General features: G+C 34.7%; 1 protein-coding gene across 1 annotated transcript in view; it reads right to left on the bottom strand.

Moving 5' to 3' along the window:
- LOC121408785 (protein HIRA-like) overlaps positions 1 to 13,146 on the bottom strand; it is a 41,972-nt gene that overhangs the window by 14,651 nt on the left and 14,175 nt on the right. Inside the window, exons 2-13 of the mRNA XM_041600418.1 lie at positions 12,100 to 12,162; positions 10,608 to 10,718; positions 10,141 to 10,231; positions 9,088 to 9,173; positions 8,216 to 8,311; positions 7,100 to 7,182; positions 5,414 to 5,491; positions 3,266 to 3,433; positions 2,834 to 2,884; positions 2,287 to 2,343; positions 1,617 to 1,687; positions 610 to 715 (exon numbers count right to left, since the gene is read on the bottom strand). Of these exons, the coding sequence (XP_041456352.1) occupies positions 610 to 715; positions 1,617 to 1,687; positions 2,287 to 2,343; positions 2,834 to 2,884; positions 3,266 to 3,433; positions 5,414 to 5,491; positions 7,100 to 7,182; positions 8,216 to 8,311; positions 9,088 to 9,173; positions 10,141 to 10,231; positions 10,608 to 10,718; positions 12,100 to 12,162 (1,061 nt within the window). The remainder of the gene's footprint in view (positions 1 to 609; positions 716 to 1,616; positions 1,688 to 2,286; positions 2,344 to 2,833; positions 2,885 to 3,265; positions 3,434 to 5,413; positions 5,492 to 7,099; positions 7,183 to 8,215; positions 8,312 to 9,087; positions 9,174 to 10,140; positions 10,232 to 10,607; positions 10,719 to 12,099; positions 12,163 to 13,146) is intronic.

The following is a 13,146-nucleotide window of genomic DNA, read 5'->3' as shown; positions in this document are numbered from 1 at the left end:
TAGGTATCACTGCAGTGGTGAGCACCAGTTGGAACTTTCCAACACTCTGCTACTTTTCAAGTGATATTTCTAGGCCTCTAGAGTTGAAAATCTTAAAAATGTCAGTCTGTGACGAATTGATCACATTTAGAAGTCTTGTTAAATTCTATTATCATTGAAAATATAATTTTCTTTCATTTGAAGAGGTAAAATTTCAGTTAAGTCCCTAGTTTTCCATTTCTGAAATGCAAATCATGTGCTCTTAGTGCTCCAAACGTCAAATTCTGACTTGCAATGTACAAAATATACAAAACATACGATAAAGCAATTGTGAAGATTGAAAATATTGGATGTTTCGATTTCATACATACACTGAAGTATGCAGATAGAGCCAGGCAAATACATGCTAAACACTACAAAACAGATTCAATCAGCATATTTTCCAGTAAGTTTTTGTTTCACTGCATTTCTCATGATGAATATTTTTCATCTGAAATGGGTTTCCATGAAACTGTCCTGAATCCTGTCATACTTTTTATGTTTTCCATATCACAGAAAACTGAGGAATTTACTTAAGAGATGCATTTTTAATAAAGAATCCATGGACAGAACTACACTGCGGTATCTTACCCGTTCCTCCAAAGTGAGCTGACGTCCGATCTCCTCCATATCAAACTGACAGTAACAAACAGTGCCATCCCATGAACAGGCAAGGAGATCACCTCCAGATAGACTCCTATCAATAAAATATCAAAGATGTATTAAATTATCAGTCTTAGTGCGGTGGTGTAGCGGTTCTGACTCTCGCCTTGTAATCAGAGGGTCATGTGTTCGAATCCCACCATGGCCTAGCGCCCTTTGGCAAGGCGTCAATCCACACTTTGCCACTCTCACCCAAGTGCTAATTGGGTACCGGTAGGAAACATCCGTCATTGTGGTTGGATTAGCAAGTTTGCACCTAACAGGCTGCTTGAAATGCTATGAATCCAGTGACCGGGTAATAATAATTGTGAAGCGCTTTGAACAGTCATAGATTGATAAAGTGCTATATAAATGCCAAATATTAAATCAGACAACGGCAGAAAAAACAAAAATAGATTAAACAGCTTAACTGAGTGATGTTTCATAAATTAATATTGTTGGCAATAATTTCAATGGAAAGATTATCCCGGTATAACATAACATTTTTTTTCAGTAGCTCCAAAGCTTAAGAGAAATTCGGCCCCATGCAAATGTCATGATGAAAATGTATGTCAGTACAACAATAAGCTGAATCATAAACTTACAAAGAACTGAAAAGTCAATAAAGAATGATGGACTAGCGCTATTGCCATACCAACCTCAGATGAATAATGTGCATTAATACTGGGTAAAGTTTCATGGCATTATTGTTTTTTTTAACAAACTAGGCATCTGAGATTGGTGAAATTATGATTAGACATAGCTCTTGAAAAATCCAAGGACAAGAAATTTCCAATAAGTGATATAATTTCTACTATACCTTCTCACAGCCTGGCATGTTTGTATATCATGAATACTTAAATAGTCATGTGCTTCATGTTTCAAGAGGTCAATTAATGATATCAACAATGCCATGTTACCAGTAAGATTAGTACAATGGCATTAAATACACTTACCATGACACATCCATGACGGAATTAGAAAAGAGATCGTGGATGACCACAAGAGGGCGCTTTAGTGACGTCATCTTAAAGGAAAACAAAAGAACACATAAAATTAAATTAACATGATTTTTTTTTCTTTTAATGATATGATTTGACACTGCATTGCAGTTGACAAAGTACTACAGCATGACCATGTTGCTAGAGCGGTCATGGTTCAAAACCAAGCACATCATTTAAAAAGCATTATTCCTCACTGCCTGGGGATTGTGTTTTAATGATATCAAATTTGGCTACATTCCAAATGATTTCATTCAAATCCTGGCATACAACATATAACACACTTAATTGTATGCAAACAGTAATAATATACTGGTAGTTAAGAAACCTGGTGTTTCCTGAAGCTGTTTGCAAGTTATGCTTGTCTTTATGTACTATTGACCTGTTCTTGCATTCTTGCACATGAGATATCTCAACACTTCTGCTTGAATATTGTGAGAGTGAATTTGATACAACCCAAACCAAATTTTGAAAAATTCTATAAACTTTGCATTCAGATGCTTTTTCACAACAATCTTTTATTTTTATTAACAATCATATTTCAAGATTTGGCATTATCAATACACACATTTAAGAAATATGTGATCTGATCCTAAAAAAGAATAAATTTGCATTATGTACTTACCCAAATAGAGATAGCTCTATCTCTGCTACCAATGGCACAGATACTGTAATTATGAGCCTGTAGGTAAAATAGTAATCAAGAATTAGAAAAAAAAACACATTTTCTCTTCAAAACCATCAAACCTTTTCACAACTCCATTATTCACAAACTGAACAATTACAAAAACCATGAAACTACTCTTTCATAATCCTACGGACATTTTGCAACTAGACATTATTGTTCAGTGAAAAACTGAACAAAATAAATTCGTAAAAGTATTATACAAAGATCACGATATCAATTATTATACAAATATCACATTATCGTTTATTATACAAAGATCACACAAATACAAAAGTTTCTTACAAAATTCTTTCATTTGTTTACAAATTGGTTCTAGAGAACTATCTTATATTACACATTAGTTTCATGTTTCACATGTTAAAATAGCCAATAACACAGAAGTATTTGTGATCTCTCTTTTTGCTTGCACTCTTCAAATCTAGGATGTAGCTCTTTTGGAGGGAAAGGACGGGAGAGGTTTTTATGAAAAGGGTAAAAAAGTTACCTTTATGGTGCTCTTCTTGGATGGTTTAGTGAAGATACTGTTATGAAATCGCTGAGAAAAATATAAAAGGAACGTGATAAAAATAAGTGAATTTCTACTTTCCTACAATTAACAGACACGTGAAAATTAGATGTAATATTAAGAATAATACATATCATATTAAGAACAATACATCTAACGCATTGAAAGCAAAATACAATTAGTTTGAAAATATCAAACTGATATACATGTATGTCAAATATGAATTATTTACCCCTGGGGGTCCTTTTACAAAACTCTTCATAAACAGAAACATGCAAGAAATATGTGAAAATTTTGCTCTCAGCTAATCAGATGACACCTTTCAGTAGCTTATAGCAGCAGCTTCAAATTGGCATCAATGAAAACTTGATAAAACAAGGCCCTGAAAGAAAAAGAAATCTTAGACCTTACCACACAAGTGACTGCCTTCCGATGGCCTACAAAGTCCATAGTAGGTTCCCAGCCCTCTCTCTCTATGATCTGAGCAGTGGGCCCGCGATTGTTCATCGCATGGGCCGAAACAAGGTAAAAACCGTCCGGTGACCAACATAGACGTAGCACATGGGTTGTACCACCACACTAGCAAAGGAAATAAACATATATGAAATGATGAATGAAATGGAACAGAAGCTAACACAGTGGAATCATGAATACATCTATCATCCATTGCAGAAAATTTGCAATTAATGGTAACTCTGCAATCGATGGTAATTAGCATGATAACAAGGTTAAACTAGAATTGCAATCGTATCAGAACGATGTGCATGCATTGATGCATGTAATTTCCTAGGTTTTGCAATCAACAAGCAATATAGAAATACCTGAAAATATGAAATGCGAATGAATAGAAACACGAAAGTTATGGCAAGATTATAAAAAAATGAAGCCTTGCATTGTTTTTATTTCAGGATTTTGGCAGATTTTGCCTTCCATAGGAAGTTACATTCTCGAGTCAAACATATTTCGTCATTTTTAGACCATATGGCCGCTCAACAGAGAGAGAGTGATAGGAATAAGCAAACACATTTCCCTGACAATTCATAACTCAGTGTAAACATATCAGATTAATGTGCATGCATAATACGTTCGTTTTTGCGTGAAACCGATGCTATAGACACTGTGTACGTTTCTGTTGTTGATGGTGTGCATTGTGAGTAGTATACCATGTGTTCAGATTGGCTTATCTTGAAATTTTCTGTTGTAACCTATGTCGTATTTGGTATCAATGGAAAGAGTATTCCAATGCGGTGACATTGATACCACTTTTATTTGTGCGCAAGCTATAGACCGGAAGTAAATGCCATATAAAGAAAGATATTAAAAATGAAGGTTTTGCACAATAATTTGAAGCTGACATCAGCTCTTTGTTAGTTTCTGTTACCAAAGGTTGACGAATGGTTGAAGTATATATCAATACTCATATCTGCCAAGTTAGAAAGAATAAGCTTCAATAATAAGGAAATAAGAGCAAGTTGAAGTTGTGCTGGCATTATAGTGCATTTTTGCGTATTTTGCTGATTTTCGGGAGCATTTTTCAGATATTTCGTCAGTGGTAAGGTATATATTTTTCTAAATGGCATGAAAGGGCATATCTTGATGACCCTAAATTAAAAAAAAGTTATGGTTTGGCCATGCATGACGCAATGAGCATTCAAAAGTAAGCGTGTTTGAAACTTTAGAGGGCGCTATTTCAAAAACGGAAAATCAGTGATGCGTGAAAACTGACTAGCATGTATGATATGGTACTGTAATCAATTCTTGACAATATGAAATTGAAATGAATAAAAACAAGAAAGTTATGGCCATTTTACGATTTTTAGACTTTACATTTCAATAAATATGACGTTTTTTAACAAAGGCTATTTCGGATTTGAATTTAGGGCATGAAGATGGCATTTTGAAGGTCAGGTTATGCATCGCAGATGATGGAGCAACTCTTGGACTATCTATTGCAATTTGTTAGAAGTCTGTAGCATGCAGGATACGGGAGTTTGGACGGGATTAGGAATGGTATGCAAATGGACTTGAAATTTACAAAATGGCGCCTGCACGGTCATGCATGAGTGATTTTGGAAAATGAAATAGGAGGTGCACAACTAGGGTTGTTGGAGACAATGCCTGCCAAATTTGGATGAATTTGGATGAGGGACGTGGCCTGGGCAGAGTTAACAAACTCTATGTGTTAAGTGAATGGGGTTTTTGGCAGAAGACGAAGAAGATTGCGGAATAGGAATATGGAACAAGAACAATGCATTGTCGCCGTTGGGCGTCAATGCAATAATCCAATCAAATACGAGATATCCATGGTAGTTTAAATTTATTGCAAATGTACCATTATTCTAATTTCATATGCAATGGGTTTTAGGATTACTCACTAATGGCTAAAATCATATGTAAATGACAGGATATGTCATCTTAAATGTCAAGTTCATTTCAACAATAAGTAGATCTGAAATTAAGAGAAAGATCTTACACAAATAACACTACAAGTTTCATTAACATCTAATGTAAAAATTGTTTAAAAAAAAGACATGACATTTTGATAGGGGCAGTTCTTACCTCATTGAATGGTTTGAATACAGCTGTTTCTTCCTTCCAGTCTGATGTTCTCCAAATCCTTACACTCTTGTCATCAGACTGTTCAATAAAATATCAAATTAGTTTGTATACTGGGTGGGCTTTTTTAAGACTGACAGAGCTATCGATCTTAATTGTGAATCAACAAGTAATTCAGTAGTTAAATATCAGTAATTTAATAATGAATAATGGTGGATACTTGTACTATTAACAGGGGCTGTGGAATGGTATTGTGAGTGTGTGCATGTGCGTGGGGGGGGGGGGCTAACCATTCAAAAAATAATATTATGATAGTAATAATTTGTACTCCTTTTTACTGAAAAAATTACCTTGACCTTCAGGTAATTGAACTATATTTAAAAAGCCAGTTCAAAGGGTTGACTGACTGGGAAAGGAATGATGTACATTACTGAAATCAACCTTCCTGTAATTAACATCATGCCTCCTGTACATCAACATTCCAAATCAACAATATTGTAAATTACATCAGGCCACCTGTCAATCTTATTGTAAATTTCAACCTGTTGGAATGTTGGTGTCTTGATCCTAGTAGATATTGGACTTTGGTCAATTATAATACTTTTCATATTAATGAACTTGTTCATTAAATCATTAGGGTCATCTCTTCTGCAGGGGCGTGAATTACATTTCAAAGATAACGTTTATTATCACCCGTATCAGACATCTGAGCTGGTCATTTACAAAAGCGTATTGCCCTACATTTTCTGAATATCGGGAAGGGTAGGTATATTGTTTGTATTTTCCTCGGTCTCAATGCGCGTATTTACTTTGCATGCAGAGACGACGCAAAATATACCTTTGTATTTTCCCTGGTCTCACATCCGGGCATTTGTGGATGCGTATAAAGAGATACGCTTAATAAGGATCCGCCCACCAACAATATACGTCATAATAAAGATAACGCTGGATCCGAGCGCTTGCAAGTACGTCATAATGGCAAAGTGCAGAGCTTAGACCGATATCAACAGGACACAATAGAACTCTATTTTTAAAAGAAATATCCACATTATCATGATTTTTGCTCTAGATATCTGATTTGGATGATAATAAAAATATTGACTGGCTCTTCTTTCGGGGAACATCAAATATATTGCCCTTAAAAGACCCATATTGCCCTCGTCTAAAGACTCGGGCCAATATGATTCTTTTGCTGGCAATATATTTGATGTTCCCCTCAAGGCCAGTCAATATTATATAAGTAGTGGGACAGGTCAAGCTTTAGATAATTGAGTTCTTTGTCAGTAAGAATGAAATGACTGTATATGCTTATGTTCAATAATGAACATAGATAACATGGGCTTTTTGGAATTGGCTGAAATATGTGAAATACAAACTTTTATGCTGAAACTTGGGTAACAAGCATGAATTTAGTGTCCTGTGAAGTCATTAATAGACACTTTCTAAATATACATGCTAAATTAAGGATAAAATTATGCATAAACCAGAATTTTAGACCATTTACAGCCACCTTTATGAATTCAGCCATATATAATTGTACTGTATATTAGACAATAAAACAATTTATTACAGTTGGTTGTACAGGTTTTTTATTGTTAGTCCTCCAACATGGGTGCTTGTGGGAACCCTTTATTCTGGAATAATTACAAACATGTAAATGTATTTCTGAGGTAGCCGGGCCAATCTTACCTGAGATGCAACATATTTTCCAATGGGGTCCCAAGAAACGCCCTTCACCAAACCAGAATGACCTTGCAATACTGTGATCATTTCTATAAAAAAAAATTAAAAAACAAATACATTAAGTATGCACACTGCAGTATCAAGAAATTATATGCAGGTAAAGAGGCAATTTCTGATACATTTGCATGCTCCTTGTAAAAAAAAATGCTTAATCTTTAAAATACTTTATCTCGTATCGTGCGTTCATTCCAAACTCTCTTTCACTCTCCTCTATCTCTTATCTATTCATCCCTATCTTACTGTATATAGTATCCACTTAATTTTGTTTTTCAACTTTTTGAAGTTCAAGCATTACCCTTTCCATTATTCTCTTTGCTTTAAACATTTATTTGGATGCCAAGGCTTGAATATACATCCTTAGATAATTATCTGCTTTGAACATTGTCATTGTACTAGCTTTTCCTTTGTCCACAAAGTTTAATTTGTGTAAACTGACCTTGATTTTAAAGATTATCTCATGCAATTATTGCTTGGTGCAGCTACTTGAGTTTAGTGTTATGTTCATGATAGGTTTATCGTTAGGGGTATACTCTGCTTATACATAACACTGTGATGTTTAATGAAGCTGTTTGGAATTTAAAGCATGACATATGTATAACTGGTGACCCTTTCTTTGGGTGCTAAATCATAATATCAATCACTTTGAATCCCATCAGCTACAATTGAAATACGATCTTTGTCAACTGAAATTCACATGTCTAACAAGCAACTGCATCACCTGCATGGAAAATTTAGTTTCAAAGTTTGATGAGGTTTATAGGAAATTCACTCCCATTATGATAAAATGAAACATTTTGAGTACACCATTCAGCAAATGGTGGGTCATCAGTCATGCATTAAACTGTACATAATTTACTGCTTTAATAATAGGACGGATTTCACTATCTTTTGGAGGCCATGGCACAACGGCCTCAAGTGCTCAACTAGTCTGATAAATCTAGGGTTGAATTCCTGGCCAATGTACCTTGCACAAGGCTTTTACCACATATTGAAAAAATGAAAATGCTCTTGACATTTATTGTTGCCATCATGCCGATGCGTTATCAGGGTTTTCATGGTTACCTGGGAACTTGACTGCATTCCAGATAATAACAGTATTGTCAATGCTGCAGGAAGCCAACCACAAATCATGGGGAGACCAAGCAACATCTAAGACATCTGAAGAAATCAATCAAGTACATGGAGTGAAGTGAAATCAGGTATTTCAAAATCACTGCAATTACAAAATCTCAATATAAAATGAAAGTATGACATTGTCATCTAGTCTTGTTTGGCTGTGTTGGTCACAGTCAGTCAACTTTTACTATTTGCTTCATACTATTTTTGTTTGCCATAACCTGATCATCCCTAGTACATTTCTAATCTGGCAAACAATCAATTTCTTGGACCTAAGTCAATGATCATAGGGCTAATTAATATCAATCTAAAAGTCACTAACATATTATTTCATAAATTAATGTGCAGCTTCTTACCTTTCTCATAGTTTTGTCCCTTTTCTATTTATACATATATCTCATATTATTATTTGATCTGCAGTCTGAATATAAGATCATGCAAATTGATAGACAAACTATCAATCATTTGAATAATGAATGATAAATCATACACATTTTATCAATTGCATTGGTAATGTATTTTTCATAGATGGTATATCCATTTTCAAGAAAAATTTGTAATTTAGTAGATGAATTAACTTCTTTTCTGAATTGTTCACCAACCAAATGTGGACATTTTGGATATGCCCCCCCCTGGAATTTATTATCTCTGTACAATAGCCTTATATTAGAAAATCATTATGTAGAGCAAAATCTTCAGAAATTGCTGCTAAATATGTTTTCAAAATTGTGAATAATAATTCCTATAATTTAACAATATATCGGTACTCAAATTTGATCTCAGCTTAATGGCATGATTTTATATATATAGCAGCTTACCTCCTGTATGGTGCCTGAGTGTATGTGAACACTTCCACTGCTCAACATTACTCACACTAGAACCAAATACAGATGATGTTCCAGTCCTATCATCAAAGATGGAGATAATTGGAAAGTATTAGAACTTCATCATTTCTAAATTCAATAAGTATATTTTCTTTTTTTCAATACAATTTGATGATTATATTTCATATACCATATTTATTCTGTTCATAATTACAATCATAATTACAATCATAAACTATAGATACTAAACTTTGTAAAACCTTATTAGCTTGCGCTGATAGTCAATCTTTATATACAAACCGGTGTGTTGGCTCAGTTGGTAGAGCGTCCGTCTCACAACCGGGAGGTCGGGGGTTCAAACCCCGGCCGCGTCAGACCAAAAGACGTTAAAAGATGGGAGTTGCTGCTACCCTGTTTGGCGTTCAACAATTAAAGGGATAGAGCCTCGTCGATCTGGCGCTGCACGGTGGCTGCCGGGCCCACGATCAATTGGGCAAAGCAAATTTTTGAAGTATTTCATGTCTATTTCGAACAATAAATTATGGATTTTATGGATTTTCAAATAAATGAATGAATAAATATGATATCAACCAAATGTTTCTTTAGACCCTTCAAGAGTACACTTTGGCAGAGCATCCAATCTGTGGAAGCATAAATTAGCAAATCATTAACTCCAAAATTAGTTCTTTTCTTTGAAATTAGTATTTTTTTAAAATGGCTAATTTTCAAAATTATTCAAAAACATATAGACCTGTGTTAATACAATACAGTAGCATACCAGGAGGCACATGCATGTATTTTGATGATGTTACGCATATACCTTGTATGTCTCATTACAATGTGATGTGGTCTTATATGGGGCCTGTACTGATTTGGTGTGAACTATTTTTGCATTGATAACAAATTCAAAGGCCATGAATTCTGCCATTTTTACTAGTTTCACAATGAATAAATTTCATGAAATAGAATCCAGTTCCGTAAAAATCTAAAATCCTTATTATTTCAAAATCATATTCCACTGCAATTGCATTGAGATGATCAACTTACCCCATCATTTTCCAGACCATAAGAAGACGATCATCTCCACCAGATGCGAGGTAATAACCATTGTTTGACCAACGTACACAGTTCACACATGCTAGAGAGAAAGAAGTGAGGGCAAACAGAACATTTGACAGCATTTCTGTTATAAGGACTTTATAAATGGAAGAGATTAATTTGGTTGTATTACTGTACATACAATGGCTTGATATTGTTCAGATATATCTTTCAATTTATTTAGTATTTGTGTCTTTTGGGGAGGGGGCTACAGTATCCAAGGATTGCTCAAAAGCCTTGTTCATATTTGATGCACAATTTCCAAGTGTACAGACTTTAGACAAAAAGATTTGCAAATAAAAGCATTTCCATATGAAAATATAAAATGAAATGTTTCTGCATTGCACAAGAATTCAAATTATATTCAAGGTGAAGGGTAGATAATCCATACAAATGTTAAACTCTATTCTTCTTACCGAGGTGGTTATCCATCTGACATAGCAACTTAGGAACATTTTCATCTTTCTCGTCTTTCTCATGGATGACCGGAGCCATGTTCCAAATAATGACCCGTCCTGAATCATCACCTAACAAAACATAAATAAAAACATCATCTTCAATCATTGAGCTCGTAGGAAATAAACCATCCTGGACCCGCTGCATAAAAGTTTGCAATGCAATGGTAACTTTCATGGAATCCTTGGCTGTGATTGGCTGTTGAGCATCGTTACCATGGTAGTTACCATTGTTGGCAAAGTTACCATATTAGTAACTTTTAAACAACGGGGCCCAGGTGTGCATACTGAATCTGAATCCAACGGTAAATTGCTGAGTACACCCACTATGCTCACTTTTAAATTGGTCTCATCCCCCATGGTCTCATCAAGTTTGTTTATAACCAGTTTGTCAACTAAAATTTAGTATAATTGCTCTTCAGCCAATTTGCCATTTTGCCTAAAATCTACTCAGTCTAACATCGCTTATTTCATGGTCACATTTGTTCTACGGCGGCCGTACAGCAAGTCGAAAACAGCCGTTTTATCAATTTTGATTCAAACCACCTATATGTAGTTGGACAAAAAATGTCGAAACGGCTGTTTTTGACTAGCCGTACGGCCACCGTAGAACAAATGTGACCATGGCATTAGTCTAGATGAATTGTTAATGAAGTGCAAAGTGGTAAGTAGACGAAGTGAATATTAAACCATCTGGGAATTAGACAAATGACAGTTAAACCACGTGAGTATTAGAATGAGTGATGGTTGGACAAAATGGTGATTGGACCAGATTGATAGTACACCAAGTAGGTTTAATCATCATGGTGTTTGACAATCTGAGATTAGACCATCTGATAGTAAACCAAGTAGATACAAACCAGATAAACACTCCTTGTAGGGGAAAAGCTCGACTGAAATGCATATTTGCATCTAAAAAAAACCATGTATGTATAGATCACAATCCAATGCCATTAAATGTGCTTACCACATTTTGATATGAAAAGTAGTTATGTGCTTTTGGTTATCTTCAATGTACTACACGATTTTGAGGTATTCTTGATGGTTATAAATTTATCTGGGTAGGTTCATGTGAACAACCAACTGCTCTATCACCAAGGTTTGAAACAATCTTTAGAAATGGTTTGTTTTTACAATGGAAGGTCAAGAATTACTGAACTGAGAACTTGGAAGATGAGTAAAATATAAAAGTACTTTGATACTGTGTGGCCTTCCAATAAGTGAAGTGCATGTCACACAATAACGTTGTTTTGAAATTCATTATTTAACCCAATGACCATTCTGTCATTATCATGATATTGACTTTGAACATAAACCACCTGGTTTATGCACAATGTGTCTAAAGCCTTGTTCAGACCTGGTGTAATACATTTTAGCTACAAATCATGGCTAACTTTGTGTACAAACTTAATGGTATGACGGGACATGGTTTTAATTCTATGGATATTCTTACCTTGTCCTCCTGTAGCAAATCTGGTGCCATCTGGATGAATGTCAATCCCAAAGATGGGCTTTCCTGCAAAAAAGAAAAAAAAAACCTAGAACTGCAATCATATCAGAACAATGTGCCTGTGATTCAATAGAGGGCAAAAAAAACACAAGTAGATAGAGAGAAAAAACACTATAGATGATATACATTTTCAAAATTGTAGAGGGCGCTTTTTCTTAAAGTAGTGGTCACTGATGAGTAAAACGCTGTTGAAATATGTGGGATGATACTAATAGAAAACCCTGAAAATACGAGGCAAAAATAGATAAAAACAAGGATGTTATGGCCATTTTTACTATTTTCTGACTTTGCAATAGAGGGCGCTATTTCTAAAGATAATGGTCACCGATGCATTAAAAAACAGGTGAATTATGAGGGACAATACCATGAGCAAACCCTGAAAATATGAGACCAAAATGAAAGAAAACAAGGAAGTTACGGCCATTTTACTATTTTCCGACGTTGCAACAGAGGGCACTATTTCTAAAGGAAATGATCTCTGATGAGTAAAACGCTGTTGAAATATGTGGGATTATACTAATAGAAAACCCTGAAAATATGAGACCAAAATGAAAGGAAACAAGGAAGTTACAGCCATTTTACTATTTTCCGACGTTGCAACAGAGGGCACTATTTCTAAAGGAAATGGTCACTGATGCATAAAAACTATTGTATTGTGAGGGATGATATCATTAGTAAACCCTGCAAATATGAGACAGAAATGAATAAAAACAAGGAAGTTATGGCCACTTTACTATTTTTCCGACTTTGCAACAAAGTTCTTGAAGGAAGATTATTTTGGATGTGAATTAAGAGCATGAAGATAGCATTTTTATATGTGATTATAAATAATTAGCATAATACTAATTATTTATAATCATGTTTTAAATTTTAGTATTTGTGAAATGATAATTTTTATCTATAAATTATTCTTCAAAACGGCATCGATAATCAGATGTAGGTCATACATAAGCGGTTCAAGCCTATTGTATTTGCGTTGTGTACATTTGG

The sequence above is a fragment of the Lytechinus variegatus genome, chromosome 2, assembly GCF_018143015.1.
Source record: "Lytechinus variegatus isolate NC3 chromosome 2, Lvar_3.0, whole genome shotgun sequence".
In the NCBI taxonomy this organism is placed as follows: Eukaryota; Metazoa; Echinodermata; class Echinoidea; order Temnopleuroida; family Toxopneustidae; genus Lytechinus; species Lytechinus variegatus.
Note: the sequence above shows the minus strand (reverse complement) of the source record. Positions and strands in the feature narration are given on the sequence as shown.